Here is a 19772-nt window from a genome sequence, read left to right as displayed (position 1 = left end):
CTATGCAAAGATCCAGTCCAGCATCAGCGCAGCAAACACATTGAACTACACATGCACTTCATAAGAAAGCTCATTCATGACCATGTTCTTGAAGTGCAATACTGTTCAACAGATGATCAGGTTGCAGACATCTTCACAAAGGCTCTCACAGAGGAAAAGTTCACTAAAATTCGATATATGCTTGGAGTTCAGGAAGTTGTCACTAAGGGGGGATAGGCTCTAGTGCCTCCTTCCTTCTCCTATTGTGTCATATTTGTAAATCCTTCAATCCTATCCCAAGTTTTTCTTAAGGGGGGATGTTAGGATATTCCGACACATAGGATATAGTTAAGTTCAACTTGGTCTAGTGTAGAGTTAGGTAAAGTGTGTTTCTTTACCGTTGTACATTTTGTTTCTGAGGAACTTACCCTGTAAATTCCTACACAAACCCATAATTTATTAACTACACAGTGAGCATAATCATTTCCAGGTTTTTCTCTTATTGTTCATAGTTAGGATAATTGTTCTTCAAAGGAGGTTGTTCAGGTACCTTTAATTTCCCATATAAAATAGTCCCCTATCCGCAACATTGATACTAATGTCCAACATAAAATTGTTCCTATGTTTGATCTAGAAACATTGGAACTAAAGTCTCAATATTTCCTTCAACCAGAATGATCCAAGGAGACCAGATATTTATAGGAATGAAGAGCTAAATATGGATCTATGTCCCAACTAAAGGTAGAGTCTCAAAGGGCCCAAAATATACCCTCTACAACCTACACCAAATTCTTTTGTGGATTGTTCCCTAGTATTAGAAATAAGTTATAGTTTCTTCTATTTCCTCCTCGGAGCATTTTATGCAAATTGGTTACAAGATTGAAGCCAAGTTACATAAGACCATTCAATTCTTTTATATGAAGGGAATTTCATCTTTATTTTCTTTCTCCTAATTACTTAGCCCAACAATATTGGGTAGAAAAAAGGAGAAACCAATTCCATATCCTCTAACCACTATGGGAAGAATAAATATGGCACCTATCATAGGAGGTTTTCCCATTCCAATGAGGAATGTCAAACATTTAGGCCAAAGAGCTCCAAAAGGAAAAACACTTCATTTATAATAATTATTGAGAGGTTGGAGACTTAGATGTTGATGTCGACAATCCCAGCTACATTGATCCACACTTTATGATAATTCTAAAAGATAACCTTGCCATCAACAAGGAAGCTCTTTGTACATAGAACTGTTTAATCAAGCAAAAACTAGCATATATGGCCATTGATAATGGCAACCAAAATAACATTTTCTTGCTTCAAATGGAAAATGAACTTAATTTACCAACCTCAACTCATCACAACTCACATTATATTGGATGGTAAAAGATGCACATTAGCTTGTGCTAATTAGTTAACAATATATTGAACTATTGCTAAAAGATGACAAGATTTTACAAAATTGAAAATTGAAATTCAACCAACATATGACAAGATCCTGAGTGTAGATGGAGATAATGGACCAGACTATAGTTCTATTTTCCCTAAGAATGAGAGTAATAAGACACACATTAATGAAGGGAAGTCATGAAGATCCCCTAAGGTTCAAGAGACCAACACTCCTATCTGTGATTTTGAATATGGTAGAATCTTTGGCACCCATAATGATGTGCATCACTAATCAACATTAGATATTAAGTTTGAAGAGAACAGTGCAAGATCCTATATATTTTTCTTTGACAGTCATCCTACATATGACATGGACTTTGATGAGGAAGAAAAGGAGGCCGATTATATTATCAAGCCATTTTGAGAACCATATGAGACAAAGGCAGAACTATCCATTCCATTTGTTGAACGCATCCTTACTGAAGATGAATAGTCCTGTCATATTGGAAGAGATAACCAATATCTAGGCATACAAGAGGACTTCTACAAAACCATAATTGATTAACTACACAGTGAGCAGAATCATTTCCAGGTTTTTCTCTTATTGTTCATAGTTATGACAACTGATCTTCAAAGGAGGCTTTTATCCTTACTACAAACTATATTCGGGTAGCTTTAATTTCCCAAATAAAACAACCCCTATCCGCAACAATGATGTTGATGGCCATCATAAAATTGCTCCTATGTTTGATCCAGAAACATTGGAACTAAAGTCTCAATATTTCCTTCGACTAGAATGATCCAAGGAGACCAAATATTTATAGGAATGGAGATCCAGATATGGATCTCTCTCCCAAATAAAGGTAGATTCTAAAAGGGCCCAAAATATACCCTCTACACCAAATTATTTTTTGTTTTTTTCCCTAGTATTAGAAATAAGTTAGAGTTTCTTCTATTTCCTCATTAGAGTATTTTATGCAAATTGGTCCAAGATTGAAGCCAAGTTACATAAGACCATTCAATTATTTTAGATGAAGGGAATTTCATCCTCATTTTCTTTCTACTAATTACTCAGCCCAACAATATTGGGTAGAACAAAGGAGAAACCAATTCCATATCCTCTACCCACTGTGGGAAGAAGAAATATGGCACCTATAATAGGAACCTTTCCCATTCCAATGAGGAATGTCAAACATTTAGGCCAAAAAGCTCCAAAAGAAAAAATACTTCCTTTCTATGCATTATTAAGAGGTTGGAGACTTAGAGGTTGATGTCAACAATCCCAACTACATTGATGCACACTTGATGCTAATGCCCAAAGATAGCCTTGCCATCAACAAGGAAGCTATTTGTACATAGAACTATCAAGTCAAGCACAAACTAGCATATATGGTCATTGATAATCACAACCAAAATAACATTTTCTTGATTCAATTGGAAATTGAACTTAAATTACCAACATAAAATCATCAAAACTCACATTAGCTTGTTTTAATCGATTGACAATAGATCGAATTGTTGCTAAAAGATGGCAATATTTTGCAAAATTGAAAATTGAAATTCAACCAACATACGACAAAATCCTGAGTGCAGATGGGGATAGTGGACTCAACTATAGTTCTAATTTCCCTGAGAATGAGATTAATAAGACACTCATTAATGAAGGGAAGTCCTGAAGAACCCCTAAGTTTCAAGAGACCAACACTCCTATCTGTGATTTTGAATATGGTAAAAACTTTGGTACCCATAATAATGTGCATCTCCAATCAGAATTACCTATTAAGTTTGAATAAAACATTGCAAGATCCTATATTGTTTTCTTTTATAGTCATCCTACATATGACATGGAATCTGATGAGGAAGAAAAGAAGGTTGATCATGTTATCAAGCTTTTTTTGAACCATATGAGGAAAAGGTAGAAAGGTCCATTCCATTTGTTGAAGGCATTCTTATTGAAGATAAATAATCTTGTCATATTGGAAGAACTAACCAACATCCAGGCATACAAGAAAACTTTTGCAAACCCATAATTGATTAACTACACAGTCAGTAGAATCATTTCCAAGTTTTTCTCTTATTGTTCATAGTTATAATAATTGATCTTCAAAGGAAGTTATTCTCCTAACTACAAATGATCTTCGGGTAGCTTTAATTTCCCATATAAAACAACCCCCTATCTAAAAAATTGATGCTGATGCCCAGCATAAAATTGTTCCTATGTATGATCCTGAAACATTGGAACTAAAGTCTCAATATTTCCTTCGACCAGAATGACCCAAGGAGGCTAGATCTTTATAGGAATGGAGAGCCAGATATGGATCTCTCTCCCAACTCAAGGTAGAGTCTCAAAGGGCCCAAAATATACTCTCTACACCAAATTATTTGTGGGTTATTCCCTAGTATTAGAAATAAGTTAGAGTTTCTTCTATTTCCTCCTTGGAGCATTTTATACAAATTGGTTCCAAGATTGAAGCCAAGTTACATAAGACCATTCAATTCTTTTAGATGAAGGGAATTTCGTCCTCATTTTCTTTCTACTAATTAATCAGCCCAATAATATTGATTAGAACAAAGGAGAAACCTTTTCCATATACTCTACCCAATGTGGGAAGAAGAAATATGGCACCTATCATAGGAAGCTTTCCCATTCCAATGAGGAATGTCAAACACTTAGGCCAAAGAGGTCCAAAAGGAAAAATACTTCCTTTATAGGAATTATTGAGAGGTTGGAGACTTAGAGGTTAATGTCAACAATCCTAGCTACATTGATCCACACTTGATGCTAATGTCCAAAGATAACTTTGCTAGCAACAAGGAATCTCTTTGTACATAGAACTGTCAAATCAAGCGCAAACTAGCATATATGGTTATTGATAATAGCAACCAAAATAACCTTTTCTTTATTCAATTGGAAAAGGAAATTAAGTTACCAACCTCAACTCATCGAAACTCACATTATCTTGGATGGGTAAAGGATGCACATTAACTTGTGCTAATCAATTGACAATAGATTGAACTATTGCTAAAAGATGGCAAGATTTTGCCCAATATCTTATATGTTCTTACAAACAAAGATGAGAAGACTTACGAAAATAATATGATGATATCAAATGTAACTAGTTTCTCCTTTTCCTTCAAGTAATATAAGTGGAATTTAAAAAATAAAAGGAATACTACAAAAGGGGAATACCACAAATGTAGATATATTGTAGTACATAAAGTCAAAAATATAATGAAGTCAATTAATGGAGTAAATGATGGAAAAATGAATGGGATCATTGGTGGGTTTTTGTCTCCTAAAAAAGAGAGTTACAATTATATGTTTACAAATACACTGTGAGACATTCCCACTTGCCACTTGTCACCTAGTAGTATTCTCACTTCTTCCTCCTTGCTTACAAGGAATTGTTCCCTAAATTAGCAAAATGGAAACCAGTACGCTATAGGCTAATTAGTTCCCTAAACCAGTATGCTATTAGGCTAAATAGGAATTGTGCTATAAACCTATCTATGACACAACACCAAATTTCTGTTATGATGCATGACTAAAACTCACCAGTACATTGAAAATCCTACACTTATGATTCTATGTAACTCTTCACCTCTGATACAGTGAGTACAGTGTGAACATACTTAAAATCTCCTTGAATACTCTCACATATACAATTTATTCAGTTAACATACTTAGTCAACCTCTGACTCCTTCCAAGATCAAACCTCCCCTTTCAAGAGTCATTGATCACCAAAAACTATCATGTTGGTTGGGGAAGCTTAGCTAGAATATGCTCCAAGGTGTACCACTTGGTAGCTTGGGATGACTTTTATTTCATCCCAAACTAATAAAACTCTCAAGGCCTTTGGCAATGTACATGAAAAGGGCCTTGGACTAGGAATATGGACGTCGTTACTATTATTTTCATAATAAGAATTAGTATGAGGGAAGGAGAAAAAGGGCTTTACTTCTAAAATGAACCTTATCATGCTCAACGGTCATGAATTTGGCATTGATTTTGGGAAGTTATCAATGGTTTCAACAAGATTGTGGTCTCAATTTTTAATCCATTACAAACTAAATTGTCTTGCATGTTCTTAGGATCAATGAAGCTTGTTAATGTCCAAGTACAAATTCAATCAGTGTTCAAATTTCATCCTCAATGTTTCAGCAAGACCCTTAGCTTTCATTTTTGCAACTTTTAGGTGATTTTAAGATAAAATTTGAAGGATCTCAAGAGCATGCTAAAATTTCTCTACACCCTCCAGAAAAAGTCCCCTTTTCCAAGTTGAAATGATTAAATGTCTAGAAACATGGCTTTCAAGGATTTAGTTATATTTACGGAGGATTTTGGTATGACTATTCCTCTATTTCATCTAAGGGAAAATATTTTAAATGATTTACAAGAGGAGAGTTTTAATGATATGGATTATAGGTTTTATTCTACAGTAGAGTCTAAAAAAGTGAATCTTTGCAATACTCAATCTCCTAATTGCAGAAGGAACGGTTGCAGTTTAAAACATCCCTATAAAACATCGATTTCTACATAAGAAATTGGCTCAAATGAATGCACAAGAATTTGAGATTTATGAACTACAATTTCATATTGTTCATCATGATCTTCTTATGGTTTTGGAAGCATAACCATTACAATATACCTCTTAGACATGAAATCAATAATGGATTTATATTCAAGTAAACAAAAATGAGCGTCATCCAATAGTAAATGTTGAATAAGATTGTTTAAATCTAATCGACATGCACTTACCATTGATAGAAAACCATCCATGTCATATTTGGAAAGCTTGGGAATGGCATGAAGACCCTTCCAAATACAGAGGAATGGATCCTAACCAAAATGGCAATACTCATGTGTGTTTCCTCAACTTTCATTGCAACAAAGGCTGGAATCGCCTGAGGGATCACTGCAGCAACCTCCACTGGCAACATATCAATGCAAGGTACCATCAACATATCCCTCAGGCAGGGGCCAATCTACTTTCAATCTTCTAGGAAGAGGTTGGCAATGGATACAACCAGCTTGATGATTTTATCAGTGAAAGGAGGCCTCAACCCATATGGATCCCAATGTCATGGAAATTTCAGTTTTTGGGATTTGGTTTCCATAGAAAAATAGTTTGGAGTGTTAGATTGAGCTCCAAATGGAATTTACAAAAGTGATTTTTGGTATTTATCTGCGCCTTCATGTCTGGAAGCGAGAATGGGATAGTTTTTATAGTATAAATCAAACCCTAATCTATACCAGAAGTGTAGTCTCATGCTTTTAAAGATGAACTAAAAGCTAGGAATGACTCACCAATTTTTGAATACATTGAGAGGGGGACAGGAAGATAGATATTTTCAACCACAACGAGAATAGATGCCTCTGAGTTTTTGAACGAAGATTCGATGGTAGAATTCAATATTGGATCTGTGGCAATCAATCGACAGAGGAATCGATGGTGGAATTCGATATTGGGTCTGGCACGATCAATGGACTACATATTCATGTTGGGTAAGCTAATCGTAGAACCATAATTCACAACTCTCTGATATGTCATTTTCCTGCAGTATGAACAGTTTGGTTTGTGGTTGGGAGGGGTATTGTAAAGAAAAATTAGCATTTGATATTTGGTCTTGCGCGATCAATGGACTAAAGATTCATGTCGGGTCAGCTAGTCATAGAACCATAATTCACAAGTTTCTAATATGTCATTTTCCCACACTCTGAACAGTTTGGTTTATGGTTGGGAGGGGTATGGTAAAGCAAAATTAAAGGTTAAATTTCAAAAAAGGATTAAAATTTTCCAATGCTAAAAAATACTATATTTTATTTTCACTTACATATTTTAATTGTATGTGAGAAATTAATAGGCTTTTACATGTTGTTGGTTGTGATATTAGGTAGTATAATAATAATAATAATAATAATAATAATAATAATAATAATAATAATAATAATAATAATAATCTAATAACTTTAATAGTTTTTACATGTTTTTGGTTGTGATAATAGGTAGTATTTATTATAATAATAATTTAATTTTAAGGTTATATTTTTATGTAATGATTTTGCTATTAAAGTTTATGGAGGAAAAATGTGAGATATTGGAAGGAAACAAGTGATTTTAACTTGGTTGTATTGAAAACATTTAGGTGTTCTTGCATATTAGGTGGGTAAAAATAAAATAGAGTATATATTATTATTATCCAATTTTAAGGTCACGGCCAAGCCAGACACCAAATTGGTGTATGAGACCCATTTGTTTGTGGGATAAGGGACCCACCTCCATGTAGCGATATGACTGCTAAGTCTATGAAGGTATACATACTAATAGTTAAAAAAAAATGTTAGTTTATTAAAATTCATATGCCAAATTTGGAAGGAGTAGGATACACATCCTTCTTTAGGTTAAATATATTCAAATTGTTGCGCGAATGGGGTTTTAAAACCCTATGTTTTCATCTTGAGAAAATGGGTTTTTCTCATAGTCATTCGTGTAAGTTAGGTTGTTATAAGCAAAGTAGGTGTTTTTCCTAAAGACATGAAAAATTCATTTTAAGCAGTGCGATAATGTGGTTTCAATGAGGCATTGAAAGAGGGAATGAGCATGCACATTCAGGATGCTAGTGTTAGGTTCTGCTTCAGGCATAAGTGCACGTCTAAGAAGACTCTAAAAAAGGTTGAAGATTTTGAATAGTTAGAGATGTTGGAGGGATGTAGTCTCAATGAGAGGTTTAGACAAGTAATTTAAGCACCATGAGAAGTTGTGAAGCAAACTTAATACATTTGACAAGTTGCATGAATTAGTAAACTTGGTAGTGGTACTAAGTGAACATTCCTTGATCAAAGTTCATACCCTCTCCTTAGAACTACCACTTTGCAGGATGAAGAAGAAATGTGAAATAAATGTGCAACCCACTAAATAATTTAGCAATGTTGTTGTAACATATATAGGCGGTCCTATCGTGTTGCAATAAGAGGTGTTGGCCCACTCCCATTTTTTATAATCTGTCAAACTTTGAGCTTAATTCTCTATGAATGTGATCAAATGATATGACCCTAAAGATTCTAATAAGCTCCATAACTCTGATAATCATATGATCCAATAAAGAAGTGTATAAGGAAGTATAACCTTTCATTCAATCTATAACAACCTTTGAATCCCCTATGACTTGTAAGTTTAGATTGTTGAAGTGTCATAATTAAAATGGCTAACATAAACAACTAATTCATATTATTGTAGTTCTGGTTAGATAGTCGTATTTTTGTTCCTGGACTAAATTAGTCATTCACCTTAGTCAATGTTAGTAGTATTACTTCTTATCTAGTCGTATATTTTAACTCGAGACTAAATTAGTCATTTATGTTACTCGTTTTTAGTTGGGTCTCTTAATATTGCTAATTTTTTGTAGTATTTCACTTGGAAATGTTGTAGTGACTAATGTTTTTAGCCACCTAGTCGCTAATTTCACCATTTTCTACTAGTGTTGTCAGTGACATCCACCCATGGTATTCATTCAACAATGGTATTTTCCCAAGTATTGTATGTGACATCAACCCATGGTATTCATTCACTCATGGTATTTACCCACCCATGGAATGTACATGGGGTATTGTAACCAAAAAAGGCTATAAGAAACAAGTCGCATTTTGTAAAAGGACAAATTATCCACCACAATGTAGCCTTTAAAATTATTATATGTTTTAATAAAAGATTTTCTTTGTGGTTTTATTTACTGTGTGTTCTCTCATTTTCTTTTTGGCATTGCATTTTTTTTAGATCTTGGGGGTCTCTCCCCAAGACCCAGATCAGTGGTATAGAATCTAGTTTACGACTCCATGGGAATGAAGGTTTGATTCATATTTCAGTTTCAAAGTTTTGCAAAAATATTAAAAAATCTTCATGCATGTGTTGTGACCTCCACAGAGCACTTTCTTGGGAAAAGCAGCAAGAATTTTCTTTTTCTCATTTTGTTTTGTACGAAATTTTTGGGCGAAGAGTTTGCAAATCAGGTCTAAGATTTTTGGTGAAAATTTTAAGAAAAAAAAATTTTGATTCCTTGTTAAAAAATACCCAATTCAAAAAAAAAATCGGCTGAATCGGAGTCTGGATGAGAGAGATATCACTGATTCAACATCAGCAGCATTGCAGAAATTTTTCTGATGACAATTCGTGGAAGGCAGATCTCCTATCAATTTTCATAGTTTTTTGTGTAGAATTTTAGAAAAATAATTACAGATCTGAGCTCCTCTTGAAATTTTAACCAATTTCAAAAAAATAATTGGTCGAATCAGATTTCGGATGAGGGAGATATTACTGATTTAAAATCAGTTATTGTTTCAAAACTTTTGTGACGACAAAACAATTGTAGCACGAATTTGAGTTTTCCGAGTGTCCAAATAGCAATTTCAAGTAGAGGGGAAGATGCAAAATAGTAATTTTGTCTCCAAAAACAAGTTATAATAAATATTCCAAGTTATATTTATCGATTTATGTCCATGTTAAATCTATAGCAGCATTAAGAGTGAGTTCCCTTTGGAGATGTGCCCTCCCACTCCGATTTAGTAGGCACCTGCTTCACATTCATCAGTTTCGGCATAGAAGCATCTGAATTGGGTTATTTGGAGATATGCCCTCCCACCCTAGGCTATCTAGGCACCTGCTAATTCATTAACAATCAACATCACAGTTATTCGTCAACCGCACAAAATCCTTGTCATCGAAGTCCATTTGCTAGGCAGCACATTGTTAGTATCATAGTTGGTCACAAGAATTACATGGTGTCTCTATCCTCAGATCTTCCTTTTTCATGGTTATGGGTCATTCAAAAATCCACAATTCATTAAAGTCCATTTTCTAGGGGACCATGGGTGGATACCACTTACAATAACATAGTGAAATTCCATGGGTGGATGAATATTGTGGGTGGATGCCATTTTCCATTCGGATCACATTCTGACACAATTGTTTCAATATGAAAATCAACCATCGTGAACATCGCCAATCATGGTCAACCATGTTTATTTTAGTGTTTACAATATATATCTTAGCGTTTATATACCTTGGGTTTATAATATTAGTCCCTATGGTCCAACGTCACATTGTGACAACCATGGTCAACCTTTGTCCAATGTCACATTCTGACACAAATTGTCTCAATAAGAAAATCAACCATCGTGAACCATTGTCAATAATGGTCAACCATGGTCAACTAGGATCCAATGTCACATTGTGAGAAAGATTCTCTCAATTTGAAAATCAATCATCTCAAGCACGGTAAACCATGATACAAGGTCACATTATGACAAGGATTGTCTCAATATGAAAATCAACCATGATCAACCATGTTTATTCTAGTGTTTATAATATTTATCTGAGGGCTTATATACCCTAGGTTTAAAATATTAGTCCCTTTGGTTTAATATTATTCAATGAAGGTCAACCATCTTTTATAAAATCAATTGTGGTCAACCATGGTAAATCAAGGTCAACCATTGTCCAACATTGCATTGTGACAATGATTGTTTCAATACGCAAATCAATCATTACCTCAACCATGGTCCAACATTACATTATGAAAAGATTGCCCCAATATGATAATGATGGTCAGCAATGTCAATCATGGGCCACCTTGGTCAAGCAGGGTCAACCATGTTTTATAAAGTCCAACATGGTCATCCATTGACAATCATGCTAAACCATGGTTGAACATCGCATTATGAAAAAAATGTCTTAATATAAAAATCAACCATGGTTAAGCATGGTAATTGTTGTCCAGCATCGCATTGTGACAAGGATTGTCTCCATATGAAAATCAACCATGGTGAACCATGTTTATTTTAGTGTTTTGAATATTTATATTAAGGTTTATATGCCTTGAGTTTATAATATTAGTCCCTTGGGTTTAATAATATTCCCTTGGGTTCATAATCCCTTGGGGTATTAGCATTAATCCCTTGAGTTTATTATTCCCTTGGGTATAATAACAATCCCTTGCATTTATAATATCAATGATGGTCAACCTTGGTCCAACGTCGCATTCTGACATAGATTGCCTAAATATGAAAATCAACCATCATGAACCATCCTCAATCATGGTCAACCAGGGTCCAATGCCGCATTATGAGAAAGGTTCTCTCGATTTGAAAATAAATCATGGTCAAGCATGGTCCAAAGTCACATTTTGTAAGGATCTCCTCAATACAAAAATCAACCATGGTCAACCATGTTTATTTTAGTGTTTATAATATTTATCTTAGGTCTATATACCTTAGCTTTAAAATATAAGTCCCTTTGGTTTAATATTATTCAATGAAGGTCAACCATGTTTTATAAAATCAATTATAGTCAATTAAACCTAGCCAAAGCAACAGATCCATTCAATGCAACATGGATTCATTAAGATTTTTGTAATCTCTGAGCAATTTGTATTTCCCCGTAGAAACATAACATATTGGCAAGTTTCATAAATGCATTATCTATCTAATCTATTTCGATGTTAGAGCATTATTTTCCATACATAATAATAGAACTCTTACCTGTCAACATTTTTTTGTGAAACCATTGACTACGATTTGCCATTTTTTATTAGCAAAATATCTTATATTTAATTACAGAGATCGAGAAGTTATATATATTTTGTGAAACCATTGACTACGATTTGCCATTTTTTATTAGCAAAATATCTTATATTTAATTACAGAGATCGAGAAGTTATATATATATATATATATATATATATATATATATATATATATATATATATATATATATATATTTGTCTTAGTTTAAATCCCATTTTGATAAATAAATTTAATATTTTAAAAATAATTTAAAACATTCAAATAATACATTAATTTCACAATTTTTTTATTATATTAATTAAAATTTCAAGAGAACAAAAACTAAAAAATTTCATGTAACATAAAAATCTATTTAGATAAATGGTAAAACAAATTGCAGCACATTGCCATTGGATCTTTTGTTGACAATTTGTAGTCATCTTCTCATGCACACTATTATATGTAGATAAGCTTCATCTATTTCAAATTGCATTATTATAATAAATAGAAAGAGAGATGTCAAACTTAAGTGGTGTGTGATTTTTTAATTCATTGTTTTTATTTATTCTTATCGTTAATTTAAATCTATTAAAGTCATATCAAACATTAAAACAATTGTTTGAGTCATATTGAACCTTAAAACAATGGTCTGAAAATCTATTTAAAATAAATTGTTTATAGGAATTATATTTAATATAATTTATAGAATAGTAAACTTTTTTCATTCTATTTTATTAATTGGAAATAAATTTTTATGTTAGTGTTTAATGTTATATTTAAAAAAAAAAAAAACATAAATTTATCTTTTATCATGATATCTAAATATTTAAAAGATTTTAGTTCAACTTAATTTGATATTTATTTTGGTACATTGTGTTTGTTAATGTGTATTGTTTGCATTGGTAATATGTAATATTCTAGATAAAAAGTAATTTAATGATTAATATTTTAGATATAAAGTGATTTAATGATTAATGCTTTTCTTGATATTGATAGTTATATTGATCCATGGATTAACATCAAATCATTCCATGATCTCTATGAATCAATTTTGAAGATTAAAAATAAATATTAAATAATTTATTTTTCATTTTGTTGGTTTTAAGTATTCCTATTTTGTATAATTGAAATTGCATATACTTATTAACTATAAGATTCATTATAAGATATATAATTATAGCCATTATATTTAAATTATAATAGTATAATATTAAGGCCTCATCATATAATATCCTTATTATTTTCACTTATCGACTATAGTAGTCCTAATATTAGCCTTAATTATATTCGCCAAATAGTTCATTAAACTAATAACCCTACTATAGTGATATTGCTATTAATAGTTATTATCATATTATAACTTTAACACATAAGTATGGTAATAACATTATGCCTTATAATATTTTAGTTATTATCTTGTAATTAAGTACCGACACTAATATTAGGACTATAGTTAAATTGTAATAATTAAATTCATTATTAATATAATCTAATTAAGTATTTATATTAGATACCTAAATTATAATTAGGTACTAAATCCTATATAATAAGTATACTATACTAATAATATAAATCTATAAATTAACTAACATATTATAGGTATCATATAAGTTAAAAACTCAATAGATAATAATATTAGCACATAATACAATAGTAACCTAATTTTAGTATATTAATAAAGTCGGTCATTCATATATATAGTATTATGAGTCATAGGAAACTTGTACTACATAAGTAATGAATAATTTTATAAAACAATTCAACTAAAACAAAAGCCAATACAACTAAAACAAAAACCCCGGACTAATAAAAACAGCCCCAGACTAATAAAAACATTTAATGCAAAATACATCAAATAACCTCACTAGAGAATTAATCTCGTGGCCACACCACAAATACCGCTTTATCTACATCTATGCTATAGTCCACTGCACAACAGATTATCTAGCAAGATGAATAATTAATCCACCAATTCCACTCACACTCAATAAATTCAATGGTACAGTCTTGTTTGGTACAGCCAACTACATAATAAATTCTTTGAGTAAATTCATCAATTTTACACACAACAGTGAACCACAGCCCCATTATATTTTTATTACTTTTTACTTTAATTAAAATATATTTAAATTAAACCTTTCAAATCTAAAAGTTCTTTCATACTTTTCAAAATTCAATAATTAAACTAAACACTTTGAGAAAACTAACTATATAACTTTATTACATTTGAATGATATATCTCCATTTTTATCTATTCAAACCCATCTTTACTACTCTTGTGTTAAAGTCAAAACTATCTTATCACATATCTCCATAACATTATTGACATAATTGACTGTTAATATATAACTTACTAAATTAAACACTTTGAGAAAACTAATTATATAACTTTATTACATTTTAATGATATATCTCCATTTTTATCTATTGAAACCCATCTTTTCTACTCTAGTGTTAAAGTCAAAACTATCTTATCACATATCTCCATAACATTAAGTCAATAATTGATGTATAACTTACTACATAATGTAATACTTGTAACTATCGTTTTCGAGCCCTCGGTATATTCCCTCTTCGTATTTACTGCATTTTAATTATGAATAGGGTGCTCAGTATTTGGTACAGGGATGGAATTTTTCATCCATTCATACCCATCTTGAGGGTGCTTAATATTCAGTGCTCAGTATTTGGTACAGGGATTGAATTCTTTATTATTTGGTACAGGGATTGAATTTTTTATCCATTCATACCCATCTTGACTGAGCTCATTTTAAAGTCGAAACTATCTTCTCACATATCTCCAAAACATGAAGTCAACATATCTCCAAAACATGAAGTCAATAATTGACCGTTAATGGTACATAACGTAATACTTGTTACTATCGTTTTCGAGCCCTCTGTATATTCCCTCTTCGTATGTAGTGCATTTAAATTATGAATAGGGTGCTTAATATTTGGTCCGTATATTCCCTCTTCGTATTTAGTGCATTTAAATTATGAATAGGGTGCTTAATATTTGGCAGAGGGATGGAATTTGAGAGGTAAATTGATTGTGGTCAGTGAAATATTATTACAAAACTAGTTAAATAGTTACATCAAATTTACTACGTAAATTGATACGTTTTGAAATTTCAATTTTGGTAGGCACGGTTCGACATCGAAAAGATTTCCAAGTGCACTGCTCTGTCAAGCCTGTGTAAGGACATAATATTTACAATGCTATAAGGATCATAATATTTACAATGCTATAATGATGATGTAAGGACATAACATTTATAATGCTATAGGGTTGGAAATAAAAACCGCCTGTTTGTAGGTTGGAAATAGGAACCGCCTGTTTGTGGCCTATATTGCATTTGAAATAAGAACCGCCTGTTTGTAGGTTGGAAATAGGAACCGCCTGTTTGTGGCATATATTGCATTTGAATTGTTTATTTCTGAAATATCTATGCGCTGCCAAAAAGTCATGACTCGTGCTTTTGACTTCAACGGTCGCCTACCAGAATGTGATTACGCAAACTGACTCTTATGAATTTGTTTAGATAATGTTGTTTAAAGTTGGTTAATAGGAGAATTTATTCTCAAGTAATCAATTAGACCTGGGCTATTATAACAGCATTCCTCTCCTTTTTCTCTAGGTTATGGAGGACCAGATTATCGGCCCTATTGCTGGTTTTCGGTCTGTTGAGTTGTCATATATAAGATGATGGAAGGATCCCATGTCAGGTTCTGTCGCAGGCTAATCTGTACTGTCTGGTTCATGTTTACTCTGATCCACTGTTTGGTAAATGCCCAGAGATTTGATGGATTCCTCACCATCAACGCAACTTGGTCTGTTTCCGACGTGAGTACCACGGTAGCTTCCACGGTTCTCAGTAACGAACACGACGCCACTGCAATTATGCTCACGTATGTTGTTCATCAGAACTTCTCTTCCCAAATGACGTCCTGGTCCTTTTTGAGTTTCGTGCGAACAGGAAATGATGAATATGTTCTGTCCATCGTGCTGTCCGGATCGCCTTGGCAGCGAAATGGTGGGGTTGTGTGGGCTGCCAATGGAGATAACCCCGTGTCACAGAACGGGATCCTAGAGCTGCAGTCTGATGGGAATCTGGTGCTTTCCGACTCCATTATTGGCGGGTTATTGTCTTCTGGTAGGAGAATCATATGGTCGACGAAGACAGGCGGGAAGAAGGTCACGGGAATGAGACTGTCTGGTGGAGGTGTGCTTCGAATTCTTGGCAAGGCAAATGCAACTCTCTGGCAAAGCAGCGATAATCCCACAGATACGCTTTTGCTGGGCCAATACCTCCGTGTAGGGCAAGCGCTCGTTAGCCGAAGGTCCCTTTATAATCTGTCACACGGCACATATAGCCTGCAAGTGAGGCCCAGGGGTCTGGGACTCTATGTCAACGGACCTGATACTGCCTCCTCCGAGCTCTACTGGATGTGGAATGTCTACAATGAGAGCGCCCTTACTCTGGACCAAAATTGCTCAGGTATTTCCTTCAACGTGACTGTTTCATGGCCGGCTTCAAGTCTTGGTTTGAAGTTTCTACTCTCTACGACTAGCAGTGCATTGAATATGTGTAATATTTCATCTTTTACGCCGGATTATTATCTCTCTCGCGGTGCCCGGGCGAATTTATTGTCAGACGCCGTCTACATAAGACTGGACTATGATGGAAATCTGAGAGGATATGCAGCTGGACTTGAACGGCCCTTCCAACTGTTGTCCGAAGCTATGAGCAAATGCCAATTGCCCAACTCTTGTGGAAATTATGGGATTTGCTCTCAAGAGAATCAACAATGTAAATGTCCCAACAACGGTACACATCACATAGGAAGTGAATACAGATTCAATGGATCAAGCTGTGAATTATCTGAGAAACCCAGCTGCGCCAACGTTGATGGAAGCTGGCAGATGTTTTCTCTTTCGGGAATAGAATACTATCGTAACCGGTATACCGTTCCTCTTAATATGTCTACGATGGAAAAATGTTCAGACTACTGCTTAAAAAATTGTTCGTGCAGAGCTTCCTTTTATGTGGACGAATCCAAATCTTGCTTTGTCGTTGCGTCTCAGCTCGGGACACTTGCAGAGACCTGGAACTGGAAGAATTTTGCTTTCATCAAAGTGCAAAGCATGGATTTAATCAGGAATCCAAAGGCCTCGAGGCATGGCAAGAAATCGTACAAAACCGTTATCGGGGTCACCATCGGAGTCGGTTTGCTAGCAGCTGCAATGGTTTTGATTTTCTTTCATCCTTTCAGGGCTTGCAGAAGGTCACGACCAGAATCAGGCAATTCCGGGAGAGACCATTCAAGTGAAACTGCGTACAATGTGATGGCGAGGAAATTCTCGTTCAAGGAAATTCGGAAGCTGACCAACAATTTTGGGAAGGTGCTGGGATCCGGCGGGTTCGGGACAGTGTACGAAGGCGTGCTTGAAAATGGGACGATGGTAGCTGTGAAGAGACTGGAGATCGCAAGGCAAGGCGCGAAGGAATTTTACTCAGAGGTTGCGATATTGGGCATAATCCATCACTGGAATCTGGTGCAACTGTTGGGTTTCTGCTCGCAGGGATCTCACAAGATCCTCATCTACGAACACATGCGCAATAGCTCCTTGGACCGATGGCTTTTCGACGCGAGTAAGATAAGTTTCCTGACTTGGTCCATTAGATTCAATATCGTATTCGGCACCGCCCGTGGCCTGGCTTACTTACATCAGGAATGCCGGTATAAGATCATTCATTTGGATGTAAAACCTCAAAACATTCTCCTCGACGAGAATTTTGTGGCCAAGGTTTCTGACTTCGGGTTGGCTACGCTCATGAGCCGAAACGATAGCGGCGTGGTGACCACCATGAGAGGCACTCCCGGTTACCTTGCCCCGGAGTGGCTTCTGGAATGCGCCATCACTGAGAAGAGCGATGTGTACAGCTTTGGAATCGTGGTTCTCGAGATTATTGGAGGGCGAAAGAACTACAGTAAACGGGCTGAGTCCGATAAGTGTTACTTGCCTGCTTGGGCGCTCTCAATGGCTGTCGTCGGCAGAGAGACGGAGGTGATTGACTCGAGGCTTGCGGGTGATTGCGGTTTTGACAGAAACCAAGCGATCAGAGTATTGAAAATCGGTTTTCAGTGCATACAGGAGGATGCCAATAGTAGACCTTCGATGGGGGAGGTCGTCCAGATGCTGGAAGGACTAAAGGAGGTTCCGGATCTGCCTCTTCACGAGAATTTTCAGTTTGCCATAGCAAAGCGACTGAACCCTAATTCGAGATTTCTGTCCCCTCCCAGCAGTTCGGCTAATGTCTGTTCATCCATGCAATTTTTGTCGGCGAGATAGCGAAAAACATAATATTGGGTTGGGGTGAGTAACCCTGACAAACACATGTAATGCATTTCCTTTTATTTATTATTTTTTCTTTGATTTATAAATGATATTAATATGACTCACCATGACCAACGATTAAATCATGTGCTTGTCAGGGACAAGGTACCATTTAATCAGGGGAAGAAATCACAAATAATTCGGCGCCGAAGGAATCTGTGGGCTTGCTTTCTAGGTAGTGTTTTTCCGTGCGGCCACAACATTAGAGTCATGGGGCAGCTGTTAGAAATTGTAATTAGTCTGCTTAAGGGATTTAGTTAATTGATACAATTCTAGTGATTTCCAGTTAAATTATATTTTGGGAAAATTCTAATATCAAGTGAGTTAAGTTATATTTTAGGAAAAGTCTATTGTTGAGTGAGTTAAGATATATTTTGGGAAAAGTCTAATTTATTTATTTTGATTTATTTTGGGTGAGTAAATTTCTGGATTCATTGTAATAATCAAATTTGTGTGATCAATAAAAAAGAATAATAGCTTCTATAGTTTGTGTTTTTGTGTTTCTCCTTTTTGTCTTTCCTGATGCCCATTCATTTGAGCTGAGATTTTTACCATTTCGTCTGGTTTAGCGGCAAAGTAACTAATACCAAGGCAGAATTTCTTGCATTAAGGAGTGCCTTTTATTGTTCCAAATGGTTTGGAATTGAGGATATGGGCAACTGAGAGATATAAATTGGAGACTGTTGAATTTTCTAATTGGAAGAACAGGATCAGGGTGTTGATGAATGAATTCAGAATTTTTTTTATTTCCCATATCTTCAGAGAGCAAAATAGAGGATCAAGGTGTTGATCAATGAATTTAGAAAGTTTTTTATTTCCCATATCTCCAGATAGCAAAATAGAGGGACAGATATTTGAGGGACAGATATTTTCTATAAAGAAGGATTCAATGCAGATCCAGAGATGATTAGCTTCCAGGCTTTTGAAAATAGCTGCCTTCAGCGGTCTGTATATATCATGATATGATGGGTCGTCTTAGATACGGGGCCTCATGTGATATACAGTGCTATCACTAGTATTTGATCAGACAGACATTTTGTAATTTGCTTCTTTCTTGACAACTACATAGAGGAAGTCATCTTTATGTGCAAATGGCAATTTAGAAGTTGTCTGAACAGGGACAGTCAGAAGGCAATTTAGAAGTTAACTGTTTTGAAACAGCAGGATGGAAGTGGAGAAAATCATATGTATATGTATTCTTTTATAATGAAAGATAGCCCTTTTTCTTCACGCATATTTTGCACACATTTCATAATGAGTACATGCAAAGGTATATTTTGCAGGAGCGGTTTTCACTGCTGCTCTTCGTTTATCATTATTTGCATTTCACACTCCGATCGATCACTCTTTATCACAGGGGTGTGAAGGTTCTTTATACTGCAGTGATTAAGATGATATCGTTTTCACTGCGCTGCATTAATTTTGGGTTTTTCTTTCCACCTTTCTAT

General features: G+C 34.5%; 1 protein-coding gene across 2 annotated transcripts; it reads left to right on the top strand.

Moving 5' to 3' along the window:
- Positions 1-15526: 15526 nt before the first annotated feature.
- LOC149167255 (G-type lectin S-receptor-like serine/threonine-protein kinase SD2-5) lies at positions 15527-19518 on the top strand. 2 transcript variants are annotated; one of them, XM_089432911.1, is made up of 2 exons: positions 15527-18326; positions 18423-19518. In XM_089432911.1, exon 1 carries the CDS (start codon positions 15628-15630, stop codon positions 18277-18279), a length of 2652 nt encoding a protein of 883 aa, XP_089289037.1. In that variant the 5' UTR covers positions 15527-15627; the 3' UTR covers positions 18280-18326; positions 18423-19518. The 2 variants fall into 2 exon arrangements, with proteins under 2 accessions (XP_089289037.1, XP_089289036.1); XM_089432910.1 differs by having other exon boundaries at positions 15527-18303; positions 18423-19517.
- Positions 19519-19772: the final 254 nt, after the last annotated feature.

The sequence above is a fragment of the Pinus tabuliformis genome, chromosome 5_1 (genome assembly GCF_031772625.1).
Source record: "Pinus tabuliformis cultivar Carrire ecotype Pingquan chromosome 5_1, CPIR1, whole genome shotgun sequence".
NCBI classification, from domain to species: domain Eukaryota; kingdom Viridiplantae; phylum Streptophyta; class Pinopsida; order Pinales; family Pinaceae; genus Pinus; species Pinus tabuliformis.
This window is presented reverse-complemented; position numbering and strand designations above follow the sequence as displayed.

What these genes read in the sequence shown, in the direction of transcription:
- LOC149167255 (XM_089432911.1), top strand. Translation starts at nt 15,628, where the DNA reads ATGATGGAAGGATCCCATGTCAGGTTCTGTCGCAGGCTAATCTGTACT.